This window comes from Lottia gigantea (assembly GCF_000327385.1).
Source record: "Lottia gigantea unplaced genomic scaffold LOTGIsca_144, whole genome shotgun sequence".
Taxonomy (NCBI): domain Eukaryota; kingdom Metazoa; phylum Mollusca; class Gastropoda; family Lottiidae; genus Lottia; species Lottia gigantea.
This window is the reverse complement of record NW_008707688.1, coordinates 456,353-474,810: the sequence shown is the minus strand read 5'-3', so window position 1 is coordinate 474,810 and position 18,458 is coordinate 456,353. Positions and strand designations below refer to the sequence as shown.

The following is an 18,458-nucleotide window of genomic DNA, read 5'->3' as shown; positions in this document are numbered from 1 at the left end:
TAGACCTCATTTATCAAATTTGATTTACCGGTTATGTTTCTCTTCTGTGTTATTTTCTAGAGGATCCTGGCCACATATTCTTGAAACGATCTTTAGGCTAGGATGTCCTAGGTTCTTATCCTCTAACGTTGATTCTAGGACATCCTAGAGTTAAGATCGTTTCGAGAATACGTGGCCAGTCTTCTAAAAGAGCTAGACAGTAGGATGTAGGATACTCCATTTTATTCATTGTTTTTTAGAAATCCTTTAATAACCATTGATTTTACTTCATATTTCAAATTTCATCATTATTTATGAGGGAAAGTATATTTGAATTGGAAGTGGTCAATAATGAGCATTCAAGTCTCTAAACCAAAACATACAAAATTATGTGTATGACGTTATGACCAGATGGAAGAGTCAGTTGTTTATCAAGTAAATGTTCACTGTCTTATTTTAATGTCATATCAAGACCAGAATTGACTGTTGCTGTATGATTTTAACATGTAAAGATTTTGTTAGCAATTTATGTTGTGAATATAGGCTACTTAGAATTAAAAAAATATTGTTTTTGAAAGAACTGCATGATGTTTGTAACTTAAAGTTAAAACCCTATTTTGGTCAAATCTCATTTAATTATTAAATAAAAGGAATTGTAAAGAGGTTTCTAAAATATTTGTGTATCGTAGACACTCATAGCATCAATTTGCACCATTCAATCAGACGTCACTGGTTCCTGTAATTCCACTAAAACTAGGTGTGTGATAATGTCACTAATAACAAAATATGCTGATATCACGTAAGGCAATTCAACATCATCTTAATTGAAAGGGACCTAGTTGTCTCATTTGTTTATATTCATGAAGAGAAAAGAATTAAATCAATCAAATTATCTTGTGTAAGCATCTTCACAATGTCAAGATATTATAAACACAGTCTAATACCTTGACATCAAGGTTTGAAATGCAGTGATTTTATTGGATTGATTATTAGCAAATTCAGTGAATTTAACAGAAAAAACTAATTCGACCAAGTAGTGTAAAACTATGACATTGTGAAGATGTATTGAGAGTTCTCAGATACATTTCATTTTGAGCACTGACTTCTACAGTAAGTTCACTTATAAAACTGTTTTGGTTATCATAAATTGAGAACGAAAGCTTATTACACCAGTTAAAGAGAATTTATCCGTGGATGACTGAAGAAATGTGAAGTTTGTAGTTGAATCTGATTAGAAATGTGTGCAGATGTAATTCATATTTTAATGTTTTTAAAGCTTTATTAGATATTCTATTCTTGAAAATGAGAGGCGCTTCTATTCTGCACGTGTGATTTTTTGTTTCAGTTTTATCAATTATAAACCATAGCCAAGATGTCAATCAAATATATAAATAGAAAACCACAATAGACTTTGTATATATATTGTATTATAGTTTTGTAAATATTTGTTTATTAGAGTACTTATTATAATTAGAATCATGGTTTGATTGTTTATTTATGTTAAATATTCATTCATGTATTACTAAATATTAATTCAATACATCAGTTTCTTTCTGTTTTAGGAAGAACTAAAATTTAGAAATAGAATGCAGAGCAGTTGGATGTTAAAGGCCAATTCTATGAGTTTCTCATAAAATATTGCACAAAAGCCTCTTTCATTGGTAGCATTAAGGCCAGACCAATTTATTTTATGGATCATCTCCCCAGAATTTTCTAAAAATAATTGGTGCCACTGACAAAACAAACCAACTTTCATTCCCCATAAAATAACATAATCAGAAACTCCCATTATTGATATTAAAATGTATGACCATTGTTGTTTTTTTTCTCTTGATCTTCACACTTTTTCAAATAAATTGGTCTGGCCTAATGTTCTATTATATTATATTTCCTTTACTTTGGAGAAACGCGGCATAATTATTGTAATCTTATTAATTATTAATTATGTTTGATTGGTTGTTTTGAATCCAAATTAGCCAATTAGGTATTTGTATTTTTGTAGGTCAAAATTGTTTTTTGCTCAAATTTGTGAAATCTAAACACATAAATCTAGAGAAATGTGTCCCTCAACATATCTGAAATGTTTTAATGCCAAAACTATTTAAAAACTTGATTTAAGTTTACTTAAACTTTTAGAGTAGAGAAATTTGTCTCCTACGTAGTCTAAAACAAATTGAGTTTGATCAAGTAGATACATAGATTTACATAGCATACTTTAGAAATATTTTCAGGTATAATTTACAACGTTTTTGAAAAATGGAAAATGTTTTACAAAAAAAAGTGGAATGCCCCTTTAAAACAACATGGTGTTATTCACTCTCTGTGCTCTATTTTGCTTTTATTTTTGCCTTGGAAATGGCCTGCTTTGAGAAAGATTGATGGTTATAGTGTTGAATTCATGTGAAGTTGACTTCCAGAATTCATACAACAGGAAAGGGACGGGTTCACCAATTTCCGGGTGTTGATTTGGTTTTGAATATATGTTGTTTTCAAAACTACTAGAACTGCTGGTAAATCACATAATTCCTTCAAATATGCTTCAACTTAAAAATATCACTTTTTTTCCAATGTGTTTCTGTATGGTGGAGTAGCATATCGAGAAAAGACAAGTGGTCATTTTACCTTTCAAATCCTGATAACACATGGATTTGAAAGCTTAAATTTCGATGGTGAGCTGTGAAGTTATTAGTGATCATCTTAGCCAAAAAAAAAATTCCCCTTTCTGAAACTAAAGTACAATTATTCGGAGAACTGTCACTTTAACTTATGAATAAGACAAGGTGAGCTTAATTGAATCTATGCAAGCAATTATCTTTCCATTATAATTTAAAATTGTTACCTTTCCCCATATTACAAATATTCTTCATTAATTTTATGTAAGCATGGAGTAAGAAACCAGCACAAGCCCTTTGAACCAAGGACCTCCCCCAAAACTTACCGATTGACCACAATTTCTCATTGGTTTTTTGCTTGTATTACATTTTTCAGAATGTTCAAATTTTAATGGTTCTTTTTATAACTCATTGGTTCTACCCCTTTGTTCACACCTGTATTAAAAAGTAGGACAAGTTGGAAGTGTATCTATTCAATTACTATTATTAGTAAGGACAGCTGAATTGCATGAGGATGAGGCAAATATCTACTATCAATCTTTTCTGTCATTCATTCAATAATTATTAGCCCTTCTTAGTTTATTTTGTCTCAAACAAGTTGTCAATCTAAATTAAGGGCTACATATTTGAATAAAATGCTATAATGCATTATGATATTGTTACTAAGGACAACAATATTAGACTTGATAAATTCCAAACATTGTAAGACAGCTGATCTTGTGACAGGATAATCGAGACTAGATAACGGTTCACGTAAATGTTGGGTCACGTGACTAAGAAACTGTAGATTTACCGGTATTTTGATGTACTCTAAATGGCAATGCAAAATGAAAATATAGGCTTAAAACTCGAGATGGAAAAGATTGAAAACCTAAATAGTAGTCCAACAAACTTTTGGCACGGACAATATGTGATGTTTGGATCCATCGTGTTCTTCCAAATAGTGAATATAGTTGTTCAAAAAATCGGTAAACCAAAATCTGTGAGAGAAGACAGTTGGCGATGGACGAACTTAGTTGTATCCTGGGTTCATGCAATGATTATAAGTATATGGGATATTGTTTGGTAAGTTTGAAAAATTAATCTTTTTTAAGCCGTCTGCCTTGTTGAAAAGTTAATAGCAGCCTTAAATACTTTCGAAAACAATCAATGTTATTGTAAATATTTGGGATGCTTCATGATTAATAATAGTGACCATGTGGTATAAATATTTATAACCTACAACACCCTATTTAAAGAGTTGAGTGAAAACTTTCCTCTTTATGATAGGAAATAAGATAAATAACACCCAATTATAAAACAATTCCAATTTCATTACTTGTGTCTGCTTCTCAGACAGTGAAATTTTATGTGGCTTAGGCCCTACTATCAAGTTACTTTGTGATGGATTAGCTTACTCTAGCACTTGATTAGTTTACTTATCATCACAAAAAAATATTGCTCTACTTTATTTCTATGATCTAGATATGGGTGTAATTCTGTCTCTTTCTCCACCCACACATTTGAAAATTACTCATATTGCATTAACATGATATCTGAGTAAAGTGTGTGGACAGGACCTCAAAATGTCAAATAAAAATTACGTCTCAGTTGACACCACATAACAATGGCCATCAAAATGCATTACAAGGGCTTGATATAATCTTAGATAGAATCAACCTTTCAACTCAATGCAAAGGGTAGTATGTTTGCTCAATGAATAGGTGGGTTGAAGTCCCGAAAGCACTGCTTATGGTACTGGTATTAGAATTCCTCATAGCTGGAGGAAGAATTAGAATCTGTGACTTTAAGTTAGGATCTCATATTAACTTTTTGTTTGTATCAGGGACACTGATAGCATAGATATGAGATGAACCACTCCAATTTTCAGTCAGACATGTGGATCTTGGTCTTTGAATCATGCAGAATGGTCATATTACACATTAAAAAGCTAGAAAACCTGTTTTATTTCATCATGGTATCTAGTAGCAGACCATTAAGCATACTATCCTAAGGTATTCAATCCATGGTTGTATCAAAACAATGTAAGGAACAATATGACCATGATAGTAATAGGTTAATATTTCAATGCTGTAATTATTATAGGGTCAATATTTCAATGCTGTAATCATAATAGGGTCAATGTTTCAATGCTGTAATCATTAGTAGGTCAATGGTTCATTGCCATAATCATTAATACGGTACTTCAGTATTTAAATGCTGTAATCATTTTTGGTTAATATTTCAATGCTGTATGTGATTATTAGAATCAATATTTCATTACTGTAATCATAGAATAGGGTCAATGTTACAATGCTGTTATCATCAATAGGTCATTGGTTAATGCTGTAAAGATTAATACTGTAATCATAGAATAGGGTGAATGTTTCAATGCTGTAATCACTAATAGATCAATATTTCAATGAACATTGAAACTACATGTATTTGTAATCATAGAATAGAGTCACCCTTTCAATCCTGTAGACCTAATTACCAATAGGTCATTACTTCAGTGTTGTAATCATAGAAAAGGGTCAATGTTTTAATGATGTAATCTTATGAACTCATGTTTTCCTGTCTGGTGGGTATCAGTTCATTGCTCTATTCTTAGATAAGGTCAGAGATACAACTGATAATAATACAATGTGAATAAGGATAGCTAAACCTTCTGAACTCTAGAATATGCATTTAAGGCTTAAATTGTATGTTCTCTTTGTGTTCTCTCCTCTTATTAGATGGCTAATGAACTCACTCCATGTCTACCTCAGTATTTTTACAAACTCCTGGACTTTGACTTAAGGATGGATTGGCACAATCAGTTTTTTTCATCTGATCAACTTTTATCTTGGTATCATTAATTTTTGAATCATTCAGACTGAATTTTAACTATCATCATCAACTTTTATAAACATATTAATGCTTGAGTGGACAGTTTTAAACTGAAAGTCCAGGGTTCAATCCCGCCTGTGGCAGAACTGATTTTCAACTGCTTGCCCAAATTGAAGGTTGGAGAAGCTGACAGTGAAAAAGTGTTCATTTGGTTAGATGGTTAAAAAATATATATAGAGAACTAATCTGGCTCAGGATGCCCAGAAGTTCCTTGACAGTTTGAACTAAAGAAATTTCGGATGTCATTAACATTGCTGGTCATGCTAACTTTTTTGGAACACCTGATAACACTGTGTGATTTGAGTTTATCAACTCGGCATCCTTTCCATAGACTTCACAAAGCTAATAAGCCATTGTTCTTTTATAACACATAAATAATATTGTTATAAGCTTACTGTATTTATTATAAAAACACTTATTTGAACTTATAAATGTATATGTAAGCTTCTATCAAGTTCCATGCCAGAAACCCAATAAGCTTTTATAAATTTGATATCATTGACAAGTCAAGGTGATCATAACAAAATTGAGACACAAATTGCTAGTGTGAGATTGTCAAACAACATTTAATCTTCAGATTAATATTCTAATTTAAGTACCTTATTGTTAGTTCACAGTAATATTATGTATCCAGGGACACTTTCAGCTTGTATCTGCACCATTCTTGACTCCAAGGTAAGCCACCTCATCTCCAACTCAATGAACTCATTAAACGTCTGATCAACAGCGAGGATTTGGACTTAAAAATCACCTTTCTCAGAAGCATGTGACGATTAACTTCATCGGAATGAATCTTTAAATAGCTTAATCAATTATAATGATGAAAAATATGATTAGTTTTGAGCTAGTGGGGTTTGAGTAGGAAACGTCGAGGTGGTAATTTTATGCAGTGCAGTGTGTTATGAGCCTTGTTCTGGATTCAATCAGCCGATGCGTGAATAAGTTTGATTGAATCCAATTTAATATAGTGATTTAGTCATTTTGACTTTCAGACAGCCTAGTTGTTTGTCCATTTGTGATATTTGAGCTATGTAGATAAGTTGCTAAGCAAGCCATTGATAGAAATTGTGTAAACTATGAGGAAAGAACTGTTCCGACTAGTAAACAACTATGACCTTTTCAACATTTTGAACTTTCACCTGTTTTGAGTTCAATTATTATATTGTTGCTACCTCTGATGGTCATAAGATGCACTTTTTTTATTTAATGTCCTTCAAACATTTGAAGTAAGCTCATCCTCCTGAGGATGTTTTACCTAATTATAGACATACCCAAAGCCAGACTTTCATTCTTGAAAGTGAGAGGTTGTTCATAAATTTGTAGATATTTAGATGATTATTTCATTGTAATCTAGTTAAGGACACACTTTGATGAATGTAGTGAATTTATGACTTGGGGCTAATAATTTCTTTTTGACATTTAGTCTGCTTTGGGCTGCCATAATCAATCATTTTTGGTCTGCATTAAGTTTATACTGTGTAGTAATGAAGACACAAATAGCTATAGGCTGGTGTACACTTTTTATAGAAACTAAACCAATAGATGAATAACATTATTCAAAATTCTGTTACTGGAACACCATAGGCCAGTGCTTTCATTGAGACTCAAAACACCCTAGAACAAATTTATTGCTGGTGGTCTGAAAGGCAGATATGAGTGCCACACCTTCAATTTTAAGTACTTAAAAAATGTGTTTGAAAGATGTCATGGTTACTTGCCTCAGTAATTCTGTTAAACAGAATTATGAATTATTCATGAGACTAGTAATTTTAACGAGTCAATTAAAGTATGCAATAGAGCATTACTTGTTATCCAAGTATTTATTGTTTATTTACGTTTGTTTTAAAATGTTTGTGTCAGCTTATTTGAATATTTGATTTGTTGACAAAAAATCATGTTGAGGTCAACACTAAGAATTCCTATAGTGTTGTTGTGTTTTGGTGTGCACGATGGTGTCCATTGTTGATATTTTTATATTTATTCATGATTTATTTTGGTTACTGAATATTTGGTTACCCATAACCATTCAAACTAATAATGATTATATGCTTGAATGATCTTCAATATCTATCTAAAGAGTACATGTATACTCAGTATAAGCTTAGTCAAAGGAAATATATAATGAATTCAAAATCATAGAAATTTATCCAATAAAGTCTGATATCTCTACCACTTGGCCCTCTTGAACCATATTTTATTTCGTAAGGATATAATGTGCCTGTTAAAAAAAGACCCTAGTTCCAGCCCTGAAATAACATAACATACCAAAAACACACAGAGTGCTTATTAATAACTTGTAGTAAATTGATATTTTAGTCTGTGATTTCCTTTCTTTTCATGCTCTCTTCTACAAGATGGTAACTGTTGATCTAGTTCATGGTTTACAGGTCTAGGCTACATTTGTTTAAAAGTTGAAAAGGGAAGCCAAGAATGTGATATTCATTATAAGGTCATACAGTCTAATGGGGTTGTCCATTTATTAGATAAAAAGAGGGTATGTGGACCCCTTTGATTTTAACCAACAATCAACTTCATTCATTCTTGCAAATTAGTTTATTTGTGCACATAATAAATATTTCTTTAATTTGACTTCAGTTTAATCTTAAAAGTCATGTCAAAATTCATCTCAAAAGTGATCAACAAATTCAGGTCGTTTGCATTTCTGGTACAACTAATACACAATACAAAAGAGTCTAATTGATGAAGTGTACCCCACCCCCATGTATGTAGTCTGCATCATCATGACACTATAAGTTCTGTTAAACTTGACATGATTTAGCTATCTATAACTTTTATCTCATTTTTCCTTTAGAGTTTGAGAACTTTAGACCTTGGCTAAAATATATTTTTAAGTTGCTAGTAAAAATCTGATTTGATGGCCTACTAAACTTGATTCAGATTTTATGATTTATAGCAATCTATTAAGTTATATTAAAGATGGGTTCCCCATTGAGTTTAATGTGATAGAAATGTAGTTATGTTCTGATACATTGTAAAATAATCAGCTTCTATTTTCCAAGATTTTTTTTTGTCAAACATGTTAATTTATGTAAAAAGGATTGATATATTTCGTTTTGAAGTGTTTCAAAGTTTTGAACTTAAAACAACCTTTGCGTGGGCCAGAAGCAAGTTGGTAATTGGTACAGCTAACAACAAGGCCTATTGAGTTAAAAGTTATTGATGACTTCAGAGCAGTTCAAACCTAGCAGAGATTTTGGTAGCTCTTTAAATATGTATTGCTATTACTGCCATCCATTCCTGTTTTAACATTATCTACATAGTTTCAAGTCAGTAGCCAGACTCAATTGTTTGGAGGGGCAAGTTATATAAATATATCCAAAGGGGCAATAGTGTATGGTATTTAGTTTCTGTAATGGAATTGCTTGGTTGTTAGAATTTTTTAGGGTGGTGGAGGGGTCTAGTTTATTTACGGAAGAGCATTGCTCCCCTTGTTCCCTGTAACTATGGGCCTGGTAGTGTTGCTGCAGTCTCTGCAAGGATATTTGGTTGGGTTTAATTTCCTATGCCCAGGAGTATTTAGGTAGAATTGTGATACAGTTCAAGATAATGTTATATGTTAGTATTTTCTAAATGATAACTAAATTGGTGAAATAAAATAGTTTTAGATATCATGTTAGTATTTTTACTATCTAGTCAGAAAGTTTTGTTAACGGAAAGCCATCTTTAATGTAACAATGAAGATTGTCAATAAAGTAATAGGTGTGGACTATGACATTATTAATCTAACAACTAGTTACCTAGCAAATGTAATCAGACCTGTACACAAACTCATAAGATCAATCTGACCTTCAAAAAATACTTATATATTATACAGTTCATCTATTTAGTTTTTGACCTACTTTTCCTCTCTGTAATACTGTGTCAACTAATTGCGCTTTCATATTTATTTCAATATCTCATACAAACAAAGGAAAATATAGTATGTAGTATAATAAGTGGAAGTAGACCAATTGAAATTGAAAATGATATTCCATTGTCATATAAGCTTGTAAACTGAATATCCATAACAATGCAAGATAAAGTTCAAAGTGTAGAAAAAAAAATTTTAATTACAGATATGGGAGAGATCAGTTGTGTGTTATTTAGCCAATCTAAAGTAGAATGTTTCCTTTCATATTTTGCTGAAGTTGACTCAACCTGCTACCATGATCTGAAGAAATTGTTAGCAACCATGAGTTCCATCCTATTGGGTATTAGCTTTGTTATTTAAGGTTCTTCTTTATGCAAATTTAATATCATCTTTCAGTTATCTAATTTTTCAAGAAATTTATAAAACCGCGCAAATTTTCATATAGGCTTACAGTTGGTGCTATTATAAAGCTGATATACTAATTCTTATGAATATAATCTGTAAAATTTGATACAGCAATGACCTTGGGAAAACAATAGTATCTGGTGTTGGCTAAAAATGTTCAAAGTAAACGAAACCTAAATGAGTTGTTTTGCTGTGGTTGAAGAAAAAAGAAAACAGACACAACTATCATCAAAGAATCTAGTGTTTATGTTGGAATAGTTAATCAACAAAGTCGCCAGAATAATGAGATTTTTTCAAAACAAAACATTTAAGATGTTATCCCCTTGTTTTCTTTTGCATTTCTTTTTTGTCATTAAATTTTCATCATGTAATTTTAGATCTTGTGTTTTTTTTTTAAATTTTCTTCTGCGCTGGCTTAAGGCAGATTAAGACAAACAAATTTGAATGTTATAATTGCAGACAGTTCTACTTTGAGGATACAATTTTATGGATAACAATTACCTGTATAATGACCATAATAGCTTGATAAGACATGGCAAGTCATTTATCAGAGTAATTGTTATTGACATTTTGTCCAGTTATTTACTCTTCAATTAGCATCTAAGATTGACTCAAACCTTTTCCTTTATATAACACTTAAACACTAAAATTCAATGTTGGGTTTGTCTGTCAATGTAAACTATTGAACGTAACTATGGACAAATTCAAACAACAACAATTAAACTTGATCTCCAACCTGCGTACCAACAGGGGGTGCAGAATAGACCTTGTTCATGCCTAGTTATTTAAGCACTGAAAATGAGTCATCCATTAAAAAGATGCTGAGGTCATAAGGTTGAATGAATCGCCTATATCAACAGGGTGAAAATGGGCTTAAAACTGCCCATGTGTGAAAATAGCTTAATCAATTCGATATTTAATGATATAAAATAGAAACTGATGAAGGTTAAAGGACAGTAATTTGTGAATCACATGACAGTTCCGACTGTTAAAAACTGTTTTATACATACTCTACTCACACAAATTAATCAGAGACTTTTAAATTTAATTAAAAAGAACAATAACAAAGTTATGTTCATCAAGTGAATTATAAGAAGAAATTGTAAATTTATTTTTGATCTAGGTCACATTTCTTCAGTTAGTTGTTCAAACTCTGAATCAGGTTTTCATAGGCATAGTGCCAGAGTATCAGGAATGCCATTCACAGAAAACAAATGTTCTTAGAAACATATGTAATATGTCTAACTATATGTAATACAGAAAATCTTAGATAAGTTTCATTTTGATGATGATAGTGTTTTTTTAACAAGTTTTGTATAGTGAGTAAAACCTTAAAGGAATGTTAGTAAGACTTATTTAGAATGACAAATTTGTTGGTCATGGTTAAAAAATTTAATTTTTAACACAGGTTACACAGGGTTATTAAGTTTCCTTAGGATATTTCAATTTCAAAACAATTTCATTTTTACTTTAACAAAATATTTTCTCTTTATTAAAAAAAAAGATAGTTCTGAATACAGGTATTGAAGAGCGATTTAGAAATAGTAAAACAGAACCTGAAACATGTTTTTTCTCAGAGTTTCACGCTGTGCGATATTATTCAACTTTGGCATTTACCGTACTAAAATAAAAATTATGGGAAATCGAAAATATATTTTTAAAGCATAATTGCTGATTTAATAAGTTTATGTCAAAAAATCATTAGATATCTAAGATAGCTTCACCCAACTCTAGCCCTCCAGCAATAATAATAATAATCATTGTCTTCATTATGAAAATACACAGCGAGGGGGCCAATGTTATCTAAGTGTGTTATATAGCTGAAGGGTATTTTGAAAAGCAGACTATAAGTTATCAAATACTTACTATTTGAGGAAGCTTAATTTCAGTTATTTGCTGATTCAAAATTAATGCAGAGCTGAAATTTGATTTTTTTTATTGATAGATCTCAATTTCATCTATCTTGATAAAATTTTCGAGTTGAAAAAGGACTTAAATTTGATATTAAGCTCTGTCAGCTGGTTATGCCAATATAAAGCAACTATAATCTTTCATGAGTAAATGGATGGTTCTTTCTATAGAAAGTTGTGTTGTCCTTTGTTGTTGCTTTTGTAAAGATTGCATCCAAAGTAAATTCTAAAACTATGGTCAACCAATGGTCCAAACCATCTCAAAATCTTCAATGACTAAACATATGCCACATAATGAAATTAAAGTTTTCTTCATTTGTCAATGAACAGTTAGATGTACAGATGTTATAAAGAAAGACTGTGTTTAAAACAAGATTTCTGACAAAATGAATCATTTTTATGCCATATGGTTTGATGATAAATTCTCTTTTTACAGTCATGAATACTATTATGTATTTCTGATTTAGACTCAAACAAGTGAATTACATGTGAACAAAGAAAATATAATTTTGTTTCATTCTCTAATGCAGTCCTAATCTAAAGATGTTATTTAGAATTAACATTTATTAATTTTTTCGATTTTAAACCAATCAAAGCATGCCATGTAGAACCAGTTTCTTCAAACAATAATGACCCAAAGAGGCTGTCATATTTCTCTACTTTTGGTTTGAAATCTTAGCTTAATTTCCATTTTTCTAAACCACTTTGCAGAGGTGGCATTAGGTGTTCAGGTTACTCAAATTACTTGAGCTTAAATTCAATAATGTTGCAATTATTGGAGCTGTAATTAATATAAGCTTGATTACATCAACCACATCCATTTTTGATAGAAAGTAGGAGCAACTGATAGCAGTAGATTAGTTGGTAGTTTGCTCAATGAAATCTTCAGATTCTCAGTTGCTAGCAGTATTTAAAAATCAGCTACTTTCACAAAAGTATTCACCACTTAATTAATTTGTATTTTTCAGTTTTATTTTATATCCTGAGTTGATGAATGATCTATTATATTATAAAAATAACTTTATATATTTCATGGTGGCTGCAACTACAGGTAATATGGTTTAATTATATATTTTATATCTTATATGTTAACTGTATCTATGGAAATGAAGATTACAAAATTGATAATGATTAATTCATAATGACTTTAAAGGTGTAGAAGAGAAGTTAACATTGAATAAATTTTGTACAATGTTTACATATAAGCCTATGTAAATTAAAGTTGGGGAATACACGATGTATCATCACTCATTGGTATCTGCGTTATGCCAACTGGTTCATTTTTGCATCCGTAAGGTGTTATATATACTATATTCCATGAAACAGGACTGATTATACTTAAGATGATAATTAAAATGTTCCTGAAATGAATTATTAATTAAACTTTTAATATATCACTTTGGTGGGTTTTTATTGTGTTATATTTCTCAAAAAACCATTGGTGGAAGTGTTTTAATGTTTTTATTACCAGCTAATAGACCTGAATTTTAGCAATTTGTATCACTTGTCAGACCTAAAATCTGAGTTTGGGTGGTCCTACCATTAAGGCTAAAACTTTTTTTTAACTAATGAATAATAATTTGATGGTTGTGACGTAGAACCATATAGAAATTGATCATTAATGAACGCCACTGCAAATGTTCTTTACTTCCAAGTTGTTATAATGATTGTTTTATGTTTATTTCAGGGTATTTTGTTTATGATTTTATTGATATGATAATCAATAATAAAATATTTAAATTATGGGAAATAACGTTACATCATATAGCTGTAAGTAGTTAATATGTATATTCAAGAGAGTAGACTTGCTTATGCTCATATGTTTCAATACAACCTGCAAGTCTATGATAAATTGAAATTCAAACTTTTATTCTAAATCTAATCTAAATTCATAGTTGAGCTATATGGACTAGACTCACACTAAGTGATAATTTCAATAGTAATAAAACCTCTATTATCACTATTGTATATCTCAGTAATAATGTACTAGTAGTTATCAGATTTGGCAATGGTTAATCATTTATCAGGTTATAGTTAACATTGTTTCTTCTATCAGGACACAGACAACAAATTCTTCTTGTTCAATAATATAAAGATCCCTATCAAATTTCAAACTTAATGCATTGTTTTTTGTTTTTGAGTAATTGCTCTTGTCTTGCCATCGGTTTGACATTAGTCTCAGAAACAGAAATTTTTTATCCAAGCTCATCAATAATAGTGTTCACAGTTCACCTTTGAAATTTCAACCTGTAAATTCATGTTTGTTCAGAATTATCTGTGTTAAACGTTAAAAAGACAACTGTCTTTCTTTGAAACTCTATATAGAAAAGACCTACCAGGCATATAGAAATAGAAAGTGAAATTCCTAATTTGAGATATTTTTGAAGAAATTATGCAAATGTACATTTCTAATACTTCTAAAGACTATTTACATATATCTAAGTCCCAAATCAACGTCCGAAAATATAATCCATTTTCTAGTATGGATATTCATATTTATGAAGATATGGAAAATTGTTGATGCTCTCTTTGCTCTGACATAGATGATGAGTTATTTCCCTTGAACCATAGATACATAATATTATTTGGTCTCATTTCAGGTTATTTCAATGTTTGGTTTAAATGTTTATGAAGGATCATACTTAGCCTTTACTTGTGTGGCCTTACTAGCAGAACTCAATTCCTTTTTCCTTCATTCAAGAAAACTCTTGCAGATGATGCAGTTTCAATATGATAGTAAATTTTACAAACTTGTGTGCTTTTTAAATCTTATGTCATTTTTCGTCTTTCGTGGAATTTCTGTCATATCCATAGATTTGTCCCTGTATTACTGGAGAGAAAAAGCGAAAGCAACAAATGTTTATTATTATTCCTTGTGTACTTCCATGATTTTTATGAATATCATGTCACCAATATTCTTTTGGCGTCTGCTGAAAAACGACTTTTTACGGAAACCTAAGAATGTCAATAGTGTGAATAATAGTGAAAAGATAAAAGTTAATGGTAACAACAATGTACTTCATTTAAATGATTTACATTTAAAAAACCAATGAAATGATATATATTGGTCAGCATGCGCACAAACTGTTTCATTGTTTACTGTTACATTTTTCTCAAGTTAGAATTTAAACACAATTCATTTTGTTATCATTCTAAGGATCATAACTAAGAAATGAACTAAGAACTTTGAATTGCCACATGTTAGTTATACACCCATTTAATGATATAAAAAAATGGTTTAGTTTATTTTAAAAGTTACAATATATTCGTAAATGATCACAAATGGTTTGTAAACATGTTTATATAGCCACACTTTACACCATTTTTCATTTTTCATGTCCAGGGGGAATTGTTTAACTGATATTGTGAATGCTCCAAAATTAAGCTTTAATTATTTATAATATTTAAGCCATAAATATCTAGTGCCATGGAAAGAACACAAACAAAACTCGGCAAAGTTCTGTTGAAACATCGGTGATTTCCTCTAAATATTATCTATCATAGACCAGAAAAAATCTGGGCATTGTTCAAAAGAAATTGGTTTATATTTATTGCTTTGGAATATGACAACTGCTGATTTTACTCATATCAGTTTCCCACAACTGGATCTAAATCTACCAAAGACACAATTGTAAAGTTTATATATTTATATCTTTTTTTGATTAAGGCATTAACATGTTTAGCCTAGACATAATTACGGGAGACTAAGCCACCCTAACTCCTTGACTCCTCAGGATCAGTTGTAGAAAAATTTATAGAATCACATAGAATTGAAAGGTTATCACAATCAAGTACTTCTGTATGCTTTGTAATTTGATAGGAAATGGGGTATGATAACCATTTGTATTTCATTAAATTTTGCAAAAGCATTTTGTTTGTATACAACATAATGCCAATTCTTCATAATTTTGTTTTGCCTTGTGCTATTAAGCTACATATTGTACATCATTGATTTAAATAAGCATTTTAATTTATTCATCAACTTCATCTCAGTAAGCTTAAAGAAATACTTCCTCTTACGATGACGGAAAATTTAAAAATTTTACACTTAGAGGAAATGAGCCTATATGAGACTTATTTGGTGTCATAACAATACAACAGAGTCCCTCTATAATACAATAAATCCATAAAACTTAAGTAATTATTCATAAAAATGCAGGTGATTATTGAAAATATTTTTTAAGTTTTAATCAATAATTACTTAGTTTAATGGATTTATTATCTGCAAAAACACATATAGGGATTCTGTTGTTTAGTTAACTTCACTGATAAATATACACTTATTGACCAAGTTTAAAATTGGAAATTTTATGTTCATTCTAAGAGGTTGTACATAAATTTTGAATTTTATGTTGGGATTGTTCCTACCTGGATTCAAGAAGATACAATTTAGTCATCTATAATATCTGTACAGTTCTTGTGTAAGATAGTATGATCATTAAAAGTCAGCCCTCATCATTGTAATCTTTCATTGGCACACAGTTGCTATATATATAAAAAATATCTATGTAAGATGGAGAGATAAGTTCCTTACAGTACATGTGACACAATTAATGCCATATTTGGTAGTACTTTATGTATATTGTTGAAGTACTTGACTGGCACAATGATATACACTTGGTAATTTATTTTTAAGTCTTTAGTTTATAGTTGTAGAAAATTATCCGGTAGCTTAGTTTTAGCAATCTTTTTTACTGTTTTATTTCGTAATTTATTCCCCTTTTTTTAATTTTTTTTTTCTATTTTTATTTTTTTTAGTTGATTTTAGAAAGACAATTTGTTTATTTTTATCTATTTTATTTTTAAAGTTGAATAACGCAAAGGAAGCGTACTCCTCAGAATAGCTCTGCTAAGCGATATGAAATACAATCAAGTAAATTGATGCATAATCCCACATGAAGTTAGCAGAAATATTTTTATGGTTTTTGATTTATCATTATAACATAATATACTCCAAAAAAGATATTTACTGTATGATTAAAACAAAAACTCGAGCAGTCCATTTTAATTTTAGGTAGTAAATAGTAAAAGAAACAATGCAGACTAAACTTACATTGTGTTGACTAATACTAAAACTACCTAACAATAAAATGGACTGTTCGTGTTATGTTTTGAATCACCTGGATGAGCAGAAATATCTCTGTTTAACTACACCGTCAAATTTAGACAAATCAAAATATTAGGTTCTTTATTGTTTTAGCAAAAGAATTGTTAATTGTTCACAATTAAATATATTAAAGTATTCACACATTTCTTTAAATCAAAATATTTGCTAATTGTTTTATTGTTACCATAGTTGTTACTTAAGAGTAACACTGAAGATTTTCAGGTTACTGAACTGTTTCAGCCTGTGTCCCTGCTGAATTTTTTACATTGTCAGGTTGTTGAATTAGTATTTAACCCTTTGAACCCTGAGTGCAAATGAAATAAAACGTCATATACCTTGAACTTCAATTGATATTAAAAAAGTGCATGACGTTATCGTTGTGTGACGTCACTTAGTAACGGCCGGTTTACCAGCTACTCAGATATTTATTGTGGTAGTGTCTGGCTGGTAAACCGGCTGTTGGGGTTGTAAGGGTTAAGAGTTAAAACTTTTATCTTATTTGAAAAATTGTTATGAACTGGTTGAACCACTTGTTTGAGTTAAAGACAATTTTGAGTCCTGTAGGTAGAGGTTTTCTCTGTTTTTAGTATCAATTTTCCATCAGATGTCTGCTGTTCATGTAGAAATACTTAATTGCACATGATGTCACTATCACAGCAGAAAATATAAGGGTCTTAGTGATTGCAATGTCAATAAAACGCTTACTTGTAGTGGGATTGCAAGAACCATAGAAATCTGATTGAAAATTGTAACTTTTTGACAATCCCTTTTTACCTTGCAGTTGATAAGTTGCTTTGATTGTTATAATTTTTGCTCAATGTAATCCCGCTGTATTTTTTAGCTTAATGAATTTGGTATGACATTTTTTAAATCACTGTATGTATACTGAATAACGTACATGCACTGCTGGTCAAGATTTTCTATTAGTATCTATAGTTATAAAAATATTTTTGATAAGATTTACTGAAACAGCAGTAGAAACTAGTTAGATATTGTCATCAATATTCACTTCTTGCCTTGTCTATTGCCTTATATTCATCTTGGATCTCCAAAGTCAATAAGCTATACCTTACTGTCTAATTGGTGAGGTAGTTTTACAAACCAACAATCTAAATAAAAAAGCATTGAATCTTTATAATGTTTATATGATATTAATGTTATTTTGGAAATATAGAATATATCATACTTTTTTACTCTTCTTGTCGAACAAGAAAGTTAAATTTTGTACAAAATATTATCTTAATATATTCTGAGTATAAACATATCTGTAATATAAAGTACCCACTGAAAGTGCCAACATGGAATGTTAGAAAGCCTAATTTGGTATTAAGCATACATATATTTTTCCCTCTGTCTTACTTTTTTGTATTTTTTTTACATCAGTTGGTTTGTAAATCTACTACTCTATATTTATTATATAATTTGTGTAAAATGTCATACCAGAGTTGTGTACTGAATTGAATTGTTTTGCCTTATATAATGTTTGTATAAGATCTGTTATATATTAATATTTTGTTTACATGTTTATTTACATGACAATAATGAACATTATTTATCATGAATCTGTCTGTTTAATTTCAATGGCGTTAAAATGTCCCAGAAAAGTCTCGGATCTGTTGTTAGTTTATTGCCTAATTATGAACTTATAGAACTTTGAACAATGATTGGTTGGTATTTTAGCAGGGAGGATATAGACCAATCAGATT

General features: G+C 30.2%; 1 protein-coding gene across 1 annotated transcript; it reads left to right on the top strand.

The window, feature by feature from the left end:
* Positions 1–3,444: 3,444 nt before the first annotated feature.
* LOTGIDRAFT_172917 (hypothetical protein) lies at positions 3,445–16,489 on the top strand (the record flags this gene model as incomplete). The annotated part of the gene is made up of 5 exons (XM_009050100.1): positions 3,445–3,656; positions 12,614–12,696; positions 13,333–13,415; positions 14,246–14,381; positions 16,404–16,489. The coding sequence occupies 5 exons, from the start codon at positions 3,445–3,447 to the stop codon at positions 16,487–16,489; spliced, it is 600 nt and encodes a 199-aa protein (XP_009048348.1).
* Between the last annotated feature and the right edge of the window lie 1,969 nt (positions 16,490–18,458).